Consider the following 18,123-nt stretch of genomic DNA (forward strand, 5'->3'; position numbering starts at 1 on the left):
GGTTGGGGAATCTATTAGTGCTTGTCTACATAGAGCATTAGTCCCACCAGAAGGGTGTAAATTTTAGTCTGCACTAACAGGCTGCGAACTGTCCTGCGTGGACCCTGCTGGCGTGCATTAGAAGTTCCCTACTGCATGTTAACATAGACCTGTTTCTAACAGTTCTACGTTAAACAGCCCACGGGAATTTTTAGTGCATGCCAGCAGGGCCCACACGGGCTGGTTGGTGAGTGACACAGTTCTGCAGACTAAAACGTACACCCTTCTGGTGCAGACTAACATATCATATAGACAAACCCTAAGATACAGTATTCTTGGTGGAATGTATCATTGCTTGGTAACGTTCCTGTAGGATGTTCTTATGAAATCTCCCTGCCTTGAACCCAATTTTATCTTGTGTTCAGACTTCCTTACATATTTAATATTCATCTAGCTTTTCATAGTGCTATATAAGGTACATATATATCACCCACTATCTGAGTCCCTCCCGACCCTTATCAGATTGATCCTCACAACAGCCCTGTGAGGCAGGGCAGTACTATTATCCCCATTCTACAGATAGAGGATCTGAGGCACAGAAAAGCTAAGTGACTGACCCAAGGTCGCACAGGTTGTTTGTGGCAGAACAGGAACTTGAAGCCAGTTCTCCCAATCCCAGTGTAGTGTTCTAACTCCTGTACCATCCCCCCTTCCAAACAACATCCATTTTTGATTAACTCTTTAAATCAGCGTAGGCCTCACTGGAGCTACTACTCTTTTTCTACCAGCGGAGGATGTGACACATAATATTTCACCTTATTCCTACCTTCTGAAACTTTTGATAATGTGGTATTACGTCTCGTAGGTTTCCTTCATTGCTTTGCACTGAAGAACTCCAGCAATCAGAAGCTTGGGAAAAGAGATGTTAGTGGAACATTCACTTTGATCAGCAATGAATTATTCCCATGTGTACAAAGTCTCTGGTCTCTACAATAGCGCGCAGGTAGTGAGCTGCGATGATGGCAAAGAAAGACCACAAATGCATATGCTACAGATCTTTTCATTTCCTTTTGGTGATAAGAAAAGAAAAAAATAACCTTGTACAGGAAAGTGCTTGGAAAAAAACAATTTTTAGAAAAATAATGGCATTGGTACAGCAAAAAATATAATTATATTTACTTCACAAGTACTAATATCTCAGTGGTCCCCACCTTTTCTTTCTAACTTATTTAAATCTACCAGTGATTCTAAAGATAAGTAACTATAAATAATTCCCTTACATTTTATTTCATAATTTTAGGTTTCTCTTGCCTCTGTTGCCAGTGGTTATTAAACAACATGGTAGAAAGGAATGCATACAGGTCTAAATAATATTTCTTTTTTATAAATACTCAGTCACTTCATTACAGAAAATAAAATCAGCCTGCACTGTCTAAACATTAATTGAGCACCATTGTTTTTCTCCTAAAGTTAGTGCAATTTTCCCTTTTTCCCTACAGGACAGAAGCTTTAATGATGAGTAGTTATCACAAAATCACAATTTCATAGCTACTCTCTCTCTTCCCCCTCACCCTGTTTTTTTAAAATAAAACATACTTTGAAATGGTATTTTTGGCATTTTCTCAAAAAATATTGTGGGTGTCATTTCATTACAATTACTCATATACATACAACCCAGATTGGTGATAAACTATTAGTCTGTCTGTCGTATGACCATATCCTACTACTTGGTGAAATATAAGATGCCAAAAGGCATATGGGATAATGTATCTTCTTTTTGGATCCAAAATATTACATGCATGAATTCTTAGGCAGCATTTGACAAAGTAGGCAAAGGCTAGAGTTTCTGAGTGGTAGAAATTGGCATAACCTTGTTGACTTTAATAGAGCGATGCCAATTTATACCCACTGGGGTTCAGGCTAGAAATTTTCTTTCTAAAATAGACCAAGTTTAGATGGCAGAATAAAGATGCTGATAACAGCCTAGCAAAGGCATGGATTACAAATCAGTGGACATGATCACGAACAGATTAGACAAACACCAGCCCGGGATGGTCTAGTTAACAATTAGTCCCGCCTTAGTGCAGGGGAGTGAACTAGATGACCTATCGAGGTACCTTCCAGCCCCATGTTTCTATGATCGTAGTTTATTGATACTATAGTTTTCAACAAACTGATTACATTTGCTCTCCTTAGTGATGGCTGAAGTATAATGCAGGTTAACAGGATCTCAAAAGGTTCTGAGGTTGGGTTTGGTAAGTATGCGCACCTCAAAGTATAGGTATTTATCCAAATTTTTGGATATACTCTTTGGTTTCACACATTGATGAAAGTCCCATGATGTTCCCTTCCATACTGTTCCTGAGAGTTCCTGGCTTCTGATCACACCCGAAATAGTGAGAATGGGCAATATGTTCCCACGGTTAGTAAAACTGTAGGGAAAGAACTAAGTGGCAGAGTCACCACCACACGATGTACTGCAGAGCTCTGGGTAGATGGTCTATATTAACAGGCAGCAAGGCTGGTGACATACAGACAAAGACCACTTCTGCAGTCCTTACTCAGCCAAACTTTGACTCCAGTGGGAGCTATTCTTGAACAAGGACTACAGAATCAGTTGTGCCTGGATGGAAGAAACCCAAAGAGCACGGATGCCTTGCTGGGGAAGAGCAAAGCAATGCACTGGTACGTTAACCAGCGTGTGCAAGTGGGGTGGGGTGTTGACACGTACAAAGTGATCTGATCGAAACACCTTGTAAGTCTGAGATGAAGCTTACTCATCCCCTCTTGTTTGCAGATGGCCCTGTCTGTATAGAAATCCACTGAAGCCCTGCAGCTGTCTGCTGATACTGAGTTACTGCGGCCCAGAACAGTAACTTATACATTGTCTGGTAAAATAGGATGTTTTTCCAGCGTGTCCTGGCTGTTCAATGACCCCTCCCACATTTTCACAGACCCCACTCCCAAGATGATGTTTAGAGGCTTGATGTCCCAAGGTGGCAGGAGCATAATGCGAAGTAGGTGGGTTTGGCTTACGATTTTGTGGCAGATTTTGCTTTTCAGCGTACATGTCATGGGATCATATGGCCCAATCAGACTGTCTTGGACAAATCCAGCACCCCATATCCGGACAGAACCAGGAAGTTCCACAGCTGATGCCATTAGAATATACTAATTTAAAAAATGTAACCAAGGTTTTGTGAGCCTTAAAAATGGGTTTCAAGTTTTGGACCCATTAGCAGGGTGAGATCCTAGGTTTGGGTTAGACTCTAGTTTATCTGAATTGGCTCATCCATCCATTTCCCCCTTTTATCTATGGGGGCACTGTATCTAATGGTCTAAAGCTACAGAGAATTAATACATACATTGTGGTAGCACCGAACCAGCAACTGTTAGCACTGGCCACAGAGGTCATATGAAATTAAGAATATACCTAAAAGATAGTGACTGATAATACAGAAAACACTGTATTCATTCTTCATGTGTTCCCTTAGTGCTGTCTGCCTAATAAGTAAAAACAAACAAACAAACAAAAAAAACCCAACCTGCTCTATTTTCCTTATAAAAAGATTGTACTGAAATGCCAAAAATACCCCTATGCAAATTGTGTAGCACCTTGAAAGGGCAAAGCAGCCTGTAACAAGAAGACAAATTACTGATTGAAAGTAAACAACTGAGTACAGTGACAATGAAGTATCACTTTTGTCATAATGCTACATATAATGTAGAGTACGTAAAATGCAGTGGTTTGACTGCAAGGTTTAACACAAAAAACAGTAAAAGCAGCCTTAATATAAACATTTTACGTACAAAAATATTAAATCAAAATAAATAATTCCAGCCATAAATATTATACTTTACATCATTAAGAATATACAATATCTATACATACACACTCACACACACACGCACACAAGTACAAAAGTAGAAGGCGGAGGTATTGCAACACTATCCTTCATCCATCTCATCTCCCTGCTTTCAGAAAACCTGAAATATACAAATAAGTTACATGGTTCAGTAAGATGGTTATTTTTGCTTTTGAAACATTGATTTCTCATATCAGAAAAGCTTGGAGCCAGAACAGCTTGAGGACGCCAACTCGAAAATCAAATATCCATCTGAAAATGTTATGTTATATCTGCTATTGTTCCAGGTAGCACCTAAGGTTGCAAGAGCTGAAAAAAGCAGAGAAAACATGCTTCTCCACCTCTTTCAGTTTGCATATGACAGTTCTGTATGTACAGTCAGTCTCACACTTTCCCTGAGCTTGACCCAGCTCCCATTCAAGAAAAATTGACAAATTCCCATGAAATGTAATGGTGCAGAATCAAGCGGTTTATGGTGTGATCCACTCAGCACGGGATGGGGGAAGCCATCAAGGAACCACAACCATAAGTGTAACCGGAACCTTGATTCTAAGGTGCAGCTGCTTCAGCCTGAGGACCTGGTGTGAGTTAGTGCAGGGGCTCTAATCGACCCCAGCTGGCTATGGTACACAGCTCTTGGTACTTCTGAGTAAAATCAACCTGTCTCCAGTGTGGGGTCTTCTGGACAATATCTTAAAAATGGAGGCCCGGCCTACATGGAAATGGGGGACTAAACTTTCAATGGGTAATTTGAACATTAAAGACTGGCCCCATGTGATTTACCATTGACTGCACGTGTAATTGCTGCACGTGCAGATGAATATTTAGATGTCTAAATCCCCATTCTGCACATGTAATTTCAGTAGCTGTGCGCACAATCATGCAAAATGCAGGCATAAATGTAGGTCCACAAATGAGCATGCCTTTTTGCATGTGGACCTTCTCTGAAAATTTGGTCCATATGATCGCTGGTATTTTCTTCAAGTAGAGTGATTTGTCTAGGACATAAAGCAATTCCCAGCCTTGTGTTGTATGTACCAGCTGGCAGTCCTCTCCATCCCAATGGTGGCTGAGTATCCGTGAAGTATGGTTGTTTGATAATCCCTTTGGATTATATACAAGTCAAATTTTAATACCAGTGGCATTTAAATACTGGGTAACATTTTCAAAAGCACTTAAGTGACTTAGAAGCCCAAAGCCAAAGTCTCATTTTCAAAAGAGACTTAGGCACTCAGGGTAACATTTTAAAAAATGCCTGAGTCCCAAGCAGACAGAATTCGAAGTGCCTAAATCTGGTTTGAAAATAGGACTCAGGAGTGTTTTTCTTTAGCAATAAATTCCTGGAACGATTTCCTTTAGCACCAAAACAATGGGAACCTACCATTGCTACAACACTTGAACCTCGAGGCCTGTTCCAGATGACGGAGTGCACTTTCCACAGTAACCACCACATTTCCCTACGACTTTGGTACCATCCTGCGGGAAAAATCAGAAATGATGTCTCAAAACCATGTCACACCAGAGGAAATCATTCCCAGACACCCGAGTCTGTGGGTGTTTTAATAATAAAACTGAAAAAGTTTATTGGAAGGGAAAAAATCCCTCCCAAAAATCTATAATGATTTACAAATTAACAGCTCTTTTTCCCTTTGATGCAAATGTAATTACATTTATGGCTGATAGGTCAGATGCTGGCCCATTTGAATGCAGACAAAGTAGAGTAAAATGCAGACAAAGTAGAGTATTTGTGAACTGCCAAATGAAATGACACCCAAGGGGCAGGCCATTTGATGGGAAGTCCTCTAGGCCTGAGCTTTCTCCAACTTGCCCCCACAGAGAGAACTTTCTCATGAGTGAATTACTTGGCTCCTCCCCTTGGATAGGAACACAGATTAGTCACGAGAAACAAGAGAGCTGGAAAGAAACTGCACCTCTAACGTTACCGAGCACGTGAAGGGCAAGGAAAGATGTTTGCCGACACTACGTCCAACTGTTTATTTGGAGGGGAAATGCCTGGTGTGGCTCGGCAGATGAAAAGTGATGCTGTGGGACTGTGGAGTTCACTAGATCTGGCGGCTATTCTCCCAGATTCCTACAGCGCTCTCCATCCTTTCTACGCTGTAGACCAGGGGCAGTCAATTATTTTTTTGTCAAGGTCCAAATCCCTTGGTCAAGGTCCAGACTCCTGACGAAAATAATAAAAAGCCAAATAACCCCACCACCAACCACCCACCACCTCAAGTAAATCAGAACGATTTCTGGGTCTGTTCAAAAGCGTCTGGCGGTCCAGATTTGGCCTGCAGTCCACCTATCGACTACCTCTGCTGCAGCCACCTGACAGACAAGAATGAGAAGACCTTAGGCCTGAGTCTGATCTCAGTTAAACCAGTGTAACCCCATCAGATTCAATGGATCTACATCAGAGTAACTGAGATTTGAATCTGGCCCTCTCCGCCTCGTTTGTCTACGTAGCATGCCCCCCCCGGTCCTTTGCACAAACAGACACTCTTCAGAGGGGAATTGTGCCTTGAATTACCTGACGATTGGACGTAAGTGCAGTGCAAGCCTGCACAGAGCACTTATTTTTAAACTGCAGTGTATGAACTCTCTCCTGTGCTTGGTGCTATTGATCTGTGATTGTAGCAGACCACTCTCACCTCTGATTGGTGTTTCTTCTCTCCTTCGGTTTGCTCTGGCACTTACACTCCAAGAAGGATGCCAGGCAGGTTGCCAAGGGTGATCAAACTAAGCCACGTCCCTCAGGGTTTGTTTTAATTCTGCCAACTGTAATTGCCTCATTCGCCTCTCTCAGCACCTAATTCAATTGCGGGAGGTTTGCTGCTGAAGCTTCTCCTTCCTGAAGGGGAGCTGAATAGGTCTGTCCCGGCCCCGACTCAGATCCAGGACATTGCGTCCTGAGCTCACTGGCAGCTAAAGCGGAGCAGAAGCAGCTGTTCCTCTCAGTATTAGGTCCCAGTGATGTCATCAGGTGTTGCAAGGGATACAGAGAACCCTGAAACTGACAAACACCAATCTCAGGCTGGATTCTGCATGGGTGCAGAGTGGGACATGGCACAAGGAGCTTCCCCCAGCGCTGAGCTGCCTCCAAAAGGACCAGACAGAACTGCTAATCTTTCAGGAAAGAGAGGAGAGGGGCAAAGGGATGCAGGAGAAGAGGACAGGGCCGTGGCTGGACTCCCCTGCACAAAGGTGAGAGCAGAGATTGCTTTGTTCCTATTACTCTAGGGGCACACAGTGCCCTCAGAGGAGCCAGAAGGGGCAGAGAAGAGGGAAAGCTATGCCTGCTCCCCCCGCACACTCCATGCACTGGGGAGCAGAGAGGGACTGGTGCACAGGAAGCACGGGCATGGTAGTGTCCTTTGTGCTGGGGGAGTTCAGGGAGGTATTCTGCCTCCTGGTGCTAGCCCTGGGACAGCACAGCGCCTCACCACCCCTTTGGATGAGCTCTGACCCTAGTCCATAATCAGGCACAAAATTGTTTGCCGGATCCAAACTCTCTCCCCCCTGCCACCAAAGTCTCTCCCCCCTGCCACCAAAATATAATCTTTAGCAAAGTAAGATAAAAAGGTCTAGAAGGAAACACTGACATATCACACCATTGTTATGAGAGTCCAAACGGACTAGCATCAGGAGAAAGCACCAGCTCAAACACCAGTGGCATTATCCTTATCGAAGAGCGCCTGAGTTTGGACAGCACCTAGTACAATAGAATCATAGACTTTAAAGGTCAGAAGGGACCATTATGATCATCTAGTCTGACAGGGTCCTGGGCCATAAGCATGGCTTCTAGGCACTATCACAATACAAATAATAAATGGGGTTATGCTGGATGGTGTGAATGGCTGCCATCAGGTGGGGCTCTGATCATGAGACCTGGTTAAATGGCAACTGGAAGAAGCAATTAATCTCCTTTTATATAGTGATGGCTAAAACAATAGAAGCCACTGCCCAAGGCATTGGGGTGCATGGCAAGCCTGAGCAAGAATGAACTGAGGGAAATAAGAAGGGTTTCTTTGGCTCTGATTGCAAACACGGCACCAAGGGCTTGTTTGACACACCACGTGTGTGCGTGTGACGCGAACAGACTGTGAGAGAAGCAGTGGTGAGCATGACCCTGAGAAAGATCAGAGAGACAGAGTTCCTTGGGACACATGACTGCCTAGAGAGCAGGCTTGGAAGCAAGGTAATTGCCTGCCATAGAGAAACAGGAGGTTGTGTACATTCTTTGTAAATAAACAGGATTGCATCAAAGAATATACCTGCCTTGTATCTTCCATTCTTCCTAACGGAAGCAATCCTGCAAAGCCTCGATAACTGGCTAGCCACTTGGGCCACGGAGCAACAAGAATAATAATAACCAAGCCCTAGAGCAGAAAAGTAATGCAAGGTATAAATGTTACATGCTTATGGTGATGTGGGGTTGTAGATGGGGGCTCTCTGAGGCACTGACGTCTGGATAATACCGCACGCTGGAAATAATGACCAAAATCACTTCCAAAATTTAGCACCGATTCTCAGAGTTCAAAGCATGATCAATATCTGGAGGGGGGAAGGTGTGAGAGGTGAATATCCACAGGGAACATCCAGCTCCCCATTGACCATGTGCTGCAAGCAATTCACACTGTGTCTGTGCAAGCCATGAAGGGCTCCATTGGATGAGATGTTGAGCACTCTGGCCCAGGTCCTGCCAGGCACGTAACTTTGATTTCAGTGAGACTGCTCTCACGCTGCTCGGCACCTGGCTGGATGAAGCCCCAAGTATAAAGTGGGAATCTGTAGTGAGCAGAGGGCTGATCCTCACGTTCTTATTCAGGGTGCTGGCTGGAAGTTTGAAAGGTGCCTATGGGAGTCAGATGTCCAGTTCCTCTTGAAACCCACAGAGGCTCCTCTGAAAACCTTAGCCATGAACTCTAAGAGGACGCAGCCAGAAGACATTACAGCCCAAGACTGACTCTCTTCCTTAGTTCTTCTCTTCCTCTCTGCTAGCTTCAGTCTTTATCTTTTCTCACTTCCCCCACCCCATCTTCGCACCTCACACCCTGACACCCTCTTCTCCCACTCTCTGCCACCCCTTCTGCCTCTTTCTCTTTCTAAGTAATACCAGCACCACAGTTCAGGGCAACTGCACCTGTATTTCCACCTCTGCGGTCCCCCAAGGGCACCTACTCTAGGCTCCAGGCTCTTCAGCCATCACCTCTCTTGACTGGAGACCCGTGACTGGGCCTCTCCCCCTCCTGACCGGGGTTTTTCCAGACTGCACAGTTCGCTGCTTACACACATGCTAAGAAGCTTACCAGAGATCACCTTCCAACTCTAACAAGGTGTCATAGGTCTCACCCCCACTTAGAGCTGTTGGGTTCCAATATGGGGACCTGCATGAATTTATCTCTAAACTAAAATCCTAGTTTAGATCTGGTAAAAGCTGCCACCACCCAATCAGGTACGTGGATTGGGACACAGTCCTTCCCCAAAATCCTTGCGGATCCCAAGAGCCCCAAATCCATGGAGTTCTTACACCCAGGAGAAATAAACCATTCCCCCCTGCTTCCTCCCCCCTCCCTTTTCCTAGGAGAGATACCAGGATCCAACTACAGAGGGATGCCTCCCTCTTCCCCTTTCCCTGAGAATCCACCCAAGGAAAGATCAACCAAGTTCTTAACAGAAAAGATTTATTAAAGAATAAAAAGAATAACTTGTCTCTGTAACCCAAGATGCAAAAATACAGGGTCTAAACTTATCAATCTCTGGAGAGAATCCCCCCTCCTTTCTTTCTCAGTAAAAGCAAAGTAACAGCAAACAGAAATAAAGAATTTCCTTCAGCAAACACACAATTGCAAATGTAGAAATCAAATTATAAGACTAATCCGCCTTTCTAATTAATACTCACTATTGAATAGTAGGAATTACTCCAGGAGAACTTGGAGACATGGCTGGCCTCTCTTAGATCCAAAAAGAGAACTCTAACAAAGAACACAGACAAAGGCTTCCCTCCACAGAGATTTGAAATTATCTTGTCTCTGATTGGTCCTCTGGTCAGGTGGTCATCAGGTACTGCATGTTAACCCTTTACAGGTAAAAGAGACCTTAACCCTTAACTATCTGTTTATGACACAAGGGCTCTGGTTGGAGTTAGTCCTTCAAACCTCCCCAAGGGGGTTTTGAGGTTACAAGTTCATAACATGTATCAGAGGGGTAGCCGTGTTAGTCTGGATCTATAAAAGCAGCAAAGAGTCCTGTGGCACCTTATAGACTAACATGCATGCATCCGACGAAGTGGGTATTCACCCACGAAAGCTCATGCTCCAATACGTCTGTTAGTCTGTAACGTGCCACAGGACTCTTTGCTGCTTTTAAAGTTCATAACAGCCTCAACTCAGAACAAGACACCGACAGCACAGATCAGCCTGTTTCTTTTTTCAGCTTGGGCCTTTGATCCCCAACCTTCGGAAACAGGTAATGAGCAGACAACAATCGCTTCCTCCGGGCCTGGCTTCAAAAGGTTGCATTTTGGCCAACCAGCAGATGGCATTTTTATTCACCTCCTCCTAGAGATTCCCCAGGAATTCCGCGTCATGCCTATTGTCCCAAAAGATCATTCTTGTCTGCCGCATTGTTCGATACAGCCCCTTGATCACCACAGCCCACAATAATGCAGAACCTCGGCATTTCATACATTGGACTCCAAAGATACTTAAACTTAATTCAGTAAGGTTTCCCCAAGCATATTGCAGGAAATTGCCATGCCTGTCACAACCAGCATCTGATACTTACCAGGGATAAGCCAGCATCTAACCCTAATATCGTCCCATGCTGGACACAGATGGACAAACATTGACTGAGTGGGTCTTTAAGATTACCTGCTCTAGCAGCCAAAAGAGTTAAGCTGCTTGAGGGCAGGGATTGTCTTCTTCACTACATTTGTGCACAGTGCCTAGTGAAATGGGATCCTGATTCCTGGCTGGAGACTCTAAATGCTCCTGCAAGCAAATAATAATAGCCACACCCCCATTATTGGTTTTACTGATTAATTTCATGACCAAGAGCAGAAGTTATAGATAGAAAAGGCCAATGAGGTCAAATTTTGCAGCCCTTACTCAGGCAAAGCTCCCAGCAAGAACTTTTCCTGAGGCAGGGACACAGAATGTCCTGGTTCCACATCCTGTCTGGCACAGGCTCCCTGCAGAAGGATTCAGAAGCTAATTAAAGACACGTCTGCACCACAGTGTTCAGTGATTTTAGCTTCCCGATTAAACAGACCCATTAATTAATTGCAATAATTCAGATCAAGTTACGTTTACTACACCTGTCCTACTCCAACACATGCACACACAAAGTTATGGGCTATGCTTCACATAGCTAATGCCTTATGTTAGATTTCATTACGACATGTTGTTAGAAGAATGATTCCATGCACCATAATGTGGCACGATAATTAGGTACCTCACATTAGCAGGTATAACCAGATTCAGAATTAATACACTCATTCTCTTACTGGGGATTTTTGAATTTCCGACACTGCGTAATTCCCTTGCGAGATCCATTTTGCTGTTTCTGTTAGCGAAAGGCCTGTTCTGTACAGGTCAATGCTAAAGCGACCCTAAAAACATAAAAACATATCGGTTATCACAAAGATGTACCTTCTGAAATGGCTCAAGCAAAACATGTTCTGAGAGGGATGCACAAGGAACCTGAGACTCCACATAACCCCAGAGCCATATTTAAATGCTGTTATTCTTCACTGTTACAAGCATGCTTCTGGAACAACATGCCACGGTGTCGTTTTTCTAACAAGATCTTGCCGGCGATGTTTTCAATTTTTCCAAGCTCTGAGAGTGATTAGCACATAGTGTACAAATCACAGCATGACTCAGATTAAGAATTTCTTTTCATTTGGGGCTTCAAAGGAGGGGGCTGCGTTTCCACCATTGGCCAGCTGAGGGCACTCTTGGCCTTCCCATTGCAAGCTGCAGAACCTGCTATGCTTCAGCAGCTCCTGGAACATGGAACAAAACTGTATCCAACTCAACCTCACTTCATAGCTTTTTTTTCCTCCCTTCTCACCTGCAGAGGGCATCCATGTCCTTATTTTGTCCTACCCCCCCCGCCACCCGCCCCAACTTAAATAAAAATCAAAACTCTGTTTTGTTTGGTCTTTAGTTATGTCCTTAACTTAACTGTCTTGTTTTTTTCCAGAAGCAAAAAATGCTCACAAAATTAAGGGGTAAGTCTGCACTTGATGCCCATGCATAACTCCCGTTGGCAAATGCCCACCTGACTTTGTGCTTTGAAATACCCCTTTCCACCTAACCCAAAGTCCGTGAACCTGCCGGCTGTTATCTCAGCCTGACCCGGAGTCTGAGATGGCTGCTCTGCTAGGAAAAGGCAGACCACGGCTAGCTGTGCTCAATGTATTCGCTTCCTCGGCAATGTGAATTTCCAGTTAAATGCCAAGTATCTACTTAGGTGGAGAGAAATCAACATTCCTGAAGTAACAAGTCAATCCCTGAGACGCGGTGCTGTACAGAAAGACATCAGCTCCAAAAGTTGGAAGGCAAGGAACTGGAGAGACTTCTCTTCCACTGTCAGCTTCCTGGACTCCTTATTCACTAAACCTCGCTCCCAGACCCTTCCCCTATGACTAAGGTCGAGAAACAAGTTCTTACTATCAGAACTGATCATTTGTTATTTTTACTCCAGAATTCAACAGTGTTATAAGCTGGTGGTGCTGGAAGCTGATAACACCTAGGAGGCTAAATGAGGCTCCTGTAACATAATGTAAACTATCCTTCCGCTGACATATTGTATTTCAATATGGTGTATATCACGCCACACATCAGGGTGAAGCTACTACATGCTAGCAGGAGCGGCAGAAGGTCCCTAAAAGTGGGGGGGCTACTGAACGGAGGCTCTGCCCCCCCTCCGGAGGCCCCACCCCCACCCCAACCCTTCCCCCATCCTTGCACCACCCTTTCCCCCTAAGATTCTGCCCCCCACTCGCTCCTCTCCAGCCTCTCCTTCCCATCGCTAGGTAAAAAGTGGGAGGGCCATGGCCCCCGGTCCCCATTCCGGAGCCCCTGCATGCTAGAGCATTTCCAAATGTGCATATTGGTCACAACCACACTTCTCCACCTCACCGGGCCTGTCCTTCCCTCCTGTCCACAAACACCTCCACACGTGGCCCCTTTGCTCTCCTCTCCCTCTGCTGTGTGTGCCTCGCACACCGCTCCCCTGCGGCGGAGACCAGAAGATATCACAGACTTCAGTAGATTGATCGATTCTGCCTTCAGCGCCACCATCTTCCTTGCCAAACAGCTCTACTCCTCACTGGCTGCACCTGTGCCCACAGCCCCCCGGCCCCTTTCTGCTTCTGACTCTCAACTTCCTCTTGCTTGCATTCTCTGGGGGAACGCGTGTGTTATCTGAGGAGGCCTCTCTCCACTGCCTTCCACTTGCCTCAATCCTCTTCACACACCTTTCCCAGCACTGTCTTCTTCAACCTGGTCTCCAGCTTGAGGTGTGTGTCTCGCTCCTCTCTCATAAATCCCCCAGATCCTTCCAACTCTGAACCTTCCTCTTCCATCCGCTCTCCCTCCTCTTTAACCACTCTCCCTTCGCCTTCAGATACGCCACATTTCCTCCAGCCCCCGAAAACCTTCCTGCAAGCCTCATGACAAGCCCATCTCCATCCTCCATTTTGCCTCAAGTGCATGTAGGGTGACCAGATGTCCCGATTTTATAGGGACAGTCCCGATTTTTGGGACTTTTTCTTATATAGGCTCCTATTACCCCCACCCCCTGTCCCGATTTTTCACATTTGCTGTCTGGTCACCCTAAGTGCATGATCCCTGTTCCTGCTCACCTGACTTCCTTCTCCTTGATCTGCTGTTTGGCTCTGTCCCCTTCCCAGCCACACCTCCTCTTTGGTTGCATTCTTCTTGGCTTGGCTGGTAAAGCTGTCCTCTCTCTCTATGCCTTAGCACTCTGTGACTGTGCTACCTTGATCTCCATCCTTGTTCTCCAGCCGCTCCTCTCTCACTAGTGCAGAAGTCCCTCAGGGTTCCCTGATTGGCTCTCCCCTTTTCTCTTTGTACGTTCAGCCTGTGAGCCCTCAGCCACTCTAGCAGTGTGAAGCATCACTGTTATGCTGATGATTCACAGATCTGCTGCTCCACTCCAGACCCACCCCTGTAGTTCAGCTACATCACACATCTCTGACTGTCTCATACTGTGGTTTTCAACCCTGGGGTCCACAGACTATGTCTAAGAGATCTGAGAAAGGTTGTCGTTGCCAGAGAACAGTGGTTTTCAACCTCTGGTCTGCACACCCCTGGGGGTCTGCAGACTATGGCTAAGATTTCCAAAGGGGTCTGCACCTCCATCCAACATTTTTTAGGGGTCTGCAAATGAAAAAGGTTGACAACAACTGATCTAATAGCTCAACCTAGCAGAAGACTGGTTCAGAGCTTAAGGTGCTAGCTAGGGATTTGGGAGATCCAGGTTCAATTCCCTACTTCGCCACAGACTTCCTGGGCAGGGCACGTAGTCTCTTTGTGCTCCACCTGAAAAGTGGGGGTAACAGCACTGCCCTATCTCACAGGGCTGCTGTGAGGATAAAGGCATTAAAAAAGCAAGGTGCATAGACACTACTGTCAGGAGCCAGATCAATATCCAAGATTGATAGATCCCACCAGTGCAAACTGAATCAAGCAAAACCGCCCCAATCTTTCTTTTTTTTACCCTTGTTTCCCCTTTATTGTCAATTCTCTCTCCCCATGTTGGGCTGTTGGATCAGGCTTTATGGAATGTCTCTTTCTGAACCCTGCTGGTTGTCTCCCAACAACCCAATGGCTGTTTGCAGAACAGAAAGTACACTTTGTACAGACAAAAGAAAGTTTCAGACCGCTGAGATGAGAATGTGACAGTTGTTGGAGTTGGGCTGACGTGATCAAGAGTAATTAATAGAAAGTCTGAACATAATAAATGGAACCAGTCCCTAAGAAATGTTATTGTCAAATACCTGTGGGCATTTGGCTGCACTGTAGCAGTCCCCCGCAGTGGCATAAGGAACAGGTCGTCCATCATGTGTCCGTGCAAACTGTAAATCAGTTGCTGAGAAAATTATTTGGTGAACAGCATAGAGAGGGCAGATGGGGAGAGAGAGAAATTTGAATACGTTATTTGCTAACCAGTACATCTAGGAAATTTGCTTTTATACGTTTATCTAGGGAGTTCAGCAAAATCTTTTCTCTTAGCTTTGCAGCAGTAAAACCCCAATTCAGCAGGATGCTTAAGAACATGCGTAACATTCCACACACGACTAACGCACTGAACGGAGTGGGATTCCTCGCATATTGAAAGTTGCGCATGTCTTCAAGTACCGTGATGAATTTGACTGTGTAGAAACAACAGCTAACACGGACATAATGGTTTTATTCTCACAGCAGAAAATTTCCCAGTAACCCGAACCCACCAGTAACGCAAAACACATGAACATCTAAAGCGTATATTTTCCCTTAAACAAAACACGGTATTGGAACAGAACAAAACTGTTCTTTCAAAGTTAGAAGGGCTTAGTGAAAAATGCCAGCTGATTGATTTCAAATAACGTACAACTCAACAAAATCAGACTGGGATTTTCAGAGGAGACTATGGAGATTAAATGACCATTTCCTTTTGTATTTCGATGGGACTGGGGTGTCTCATCCCCTTAGGCTCCTTTGAAAATCTGAACCTCCTGGTTTCTATAGCTCACAGGGGTGGGGATATTGCCAGGGTGCCTAGCAATTTGCAAAGGAAGTGATAGCAATCACGTGAGACTGGTTTATTTGGCTGATTTAAAAATCTGCAATCTTTGCCCCCTCAACGCCAGTACTAATCCTATGTTGCATTTTTTAAATATTTACTGAAAACTGATACCCAGCCAAATTCTACCCTGAGATGTAGGTGTGTGGGGCTCCTCTTGGAGTCAATCTAAATGGGCCATCAGACAAGCACCCCCAGCTCACCCAGCGTCCATGGGCATGGCAGGCATAGGATTTATATATCCCATCCTCCTCCCACTGAAGCCAATAGCACAGCTCCCATCGCCTTCAACAGGAGTAAGTTTGGTTCCCTAGGGTTGGCTCAATGCCTACTGAAGTCAAGGGAAATACCTTGTTTTCCCTTGTACAAGGGAAAGTCCTATTGACTGCAATGGCCATTGGATCAGGCCCTTAAAGATCGCAGAGTTCAGTTCCAACTGCACTAATGGGAGTTATATACTGGAGTGCTCCATGCAGGGATGAGCATCTCTGAATCCCTGGGGCCCCATCCGGCAACTGCCGCTAATGGCATGTGTGAGTGAGAGAGAGAGACGCAGGGCCAGGCTCTCCAGGGCTATATTTACCATTCGATTTCAATTTAATATAAAAATATCAACAAACCAACACATAAACCAGGCTGAGTTCACAGCCAGGTAACAGATAATTCAAAGGAATGAGAAAACAGTCATGATTCTGTGTTTTTTCCTGTCTCAAGGTGATATAGTTTAATCATTCCTAGTGCCCCTAAACTGCTTTTCAGGGTAAAGATCTGATGATTTGGGGTGACCGGGTATAAAATGAAAGCAGGTCTTTCACAAGACAGCCCAAGAACACGGCACACTGAATTCCCTCTCTCTGTCTGTACTTACAGCTCCATTTGGGTAAAAGGCCCTGTTTTTACTCACTTATTATCTGCATTGTGTTCAGGTCCAGCCTGACTTTGCTGAAGGCAGAAAAACCAGCTGCTGTGTAATCTTTCCTACACTGGCAGTCTTCTCGTCTGCTCCCGTTATACGGACATTCAGTCGGGTTATGTAATCTAAATCAAAAGAAAACCCTTTCTACTCATGACAGGAAAAGATTGCCATGGAAAACAAAGCAGCATGAAGCTCAGAGCCAAGAGATTGCTTACCTGTAGCCGTACACTTCAGAGAAATTCTCCGCATACCCACTGACAAGAGTCACATACTCTTTTGGGCTGTCAGTCTGCATCCCAGCACAATATATCTGAGAGTGACAGAGATCATAATTTTGTCAGGCACTGACTGTGAAAAGCATGTGACTAGAAAACTGACGGTGGCAAATGCGTAAGTGAAGAGTGCACACAAGATAATCTTGCAGCTCTAAGAAATGCGGAATAGGTTGCCGAAACACACCTTTAATATCCTTCCTTTGACTTTAAGGTAATATTCACCATCTTCAATGACACCTTTGAGTCTTTTAACATCTTGGCAGCTGCTTGGTAATTCACCTGAAATGACACCAAAATAGTTGTAGTCAAGTAGTCATTGTAGATCACCATTCCCTCCGGGAGCGCTTAGGGCCTGATCCCGGGAAGCATCTAAATATGCTTAACTTTAAGCATGGGAGTGGTTCCAAGGAAACCACACACAGGTTCAGCGCTTTGCCAAATCAAGGGCCCGATGCGGGAAGTGCCAAGGACTGCAGCCCTCAGGCGCTCGGTGCCTCTCTGGCCCCACCGTAAGTGGAAAGCACCATTCCGTAGACTTACAGTCATAGATGTTGTGACACGTCCTCCTCTCTTCAGGTTTTAAATCAGCATGGCACAAAGAGCTCGCCTGGTCATCGTTGGTCAAGCATTGCACTGACCGGTGCATCACTCCAATACCGCAAGTCACCGAGCACTATTAAATAAAACACCGTAAATCCTGTGCCATTACTGGTGCTTACGTTGCTAGGCAGGTAAAACACAGACCGTTGGTTGGTGAATTTCAGATTGCCAAGGCCCCAACCCAGCATAGCATGTGAGCACACGCTGAACTTTAGACACACAAGGAGACCCATAGTTTCAGTGGGACTACTCACCAGCCTTAAAGTGCTTTGCTGGATTGGGGCAGAAATGGTTCAAGTGAACCATATGCTCAAGCAAAGAGTCCCAGAGGCTGCTCGTTCCACTTGCTCAACCCAGTGGATTGACATTGTTTCGCATCAGCAGGGATGAACGACAGAGAAACATTCATTAGGGAGCCAGAATCCAAGCAAGTCTCTGCTTACGAATGTGAAACTCTGCTCCAGGTCACAGAAAGGCCCCTTTGAACAAACATGGGTTCATGTATGATTTCATATGCAAACTGTGCAAGAGATCAGGTGAAATGGTAGCTACACCTGGGCTCTCTTTGAAACCCAAACTCAAAAGGAAACTCAGGGGTAAGGACTGAAACCAAAGGAAATGTTTACACCAGATCCTGTAAACAGAAACCATCCAGTTTTGAGCA

The 18,123-nt window shown here is 45.1% G+C and overlaps 1 protein-coding gene across 1 annotated transcript in view; it reads right to left on the minus strand.

Annotated features, from left to right (window-relative positions):
• Window positions 1–1,023: 1,023 nt before the first annotated feature.
• Window positions 1,024–18,123, minus strand: part of ADAMTS9 (ADAM metallopeptidase with thrombospondin type 1 motif 9) — a 145,055-nt gene continuing 127,955 nt past the window's right edge. The window contains exons 33-41 of the mRNA XM_045022622.1: window positions 17,400–17,532; window positions 17,044–17,138; window positions 16,800–16,894; window positions 16,573–16,706; window positions 14,884–14,975; window positions 11,359–11,463; window positions 8,126–8,230; window positions 5,227–5,321; window positions 1,024–3,966 (exon numbers count right to left, since the gene is read on the minus strand). Of these exons, the coding sequence (XP_044878557.1) occupies window positions 5,232–5,321; window positions 8,126–8,230; window positions 11,359–11,463; window positions 14,884–14,975; window positions 16,573–16,706; window positions 16,800–16,894; window positions 17,044–17,138; window positions 17,400–17,532 (849 nt within the window). The 3' untranslated portion in view covers window positions 1,024–3,966; window positions 5,227–5,231. The remainder of the gene's footprint in view (window positions 3,967–5,226; window positions 5,322–8,125; window positions 8,231–11,358; window positions 11,464–14,883; window positions 14,976–16,572; window positions 16,707–16,799; window positions 16,895–17,043; window positions 17,139–17,399; window positions 17,533–18,123) is intronic.

The sequence above is a fragment of the Mauremys mutica genome, chromosome 7 (genome assembly GCF_020497125.1).
Source record: "Mauremys mutica isolate MM-2020 ecotype Southern chromosome 7, ASM2049712v1, whole genome shotgun sequence".
Taxonomy (NCBI): Eukaryota; Metazoa; Chordata; order Testudines; family Geoemydidae; genus Mauremys; species Mauremys mutica.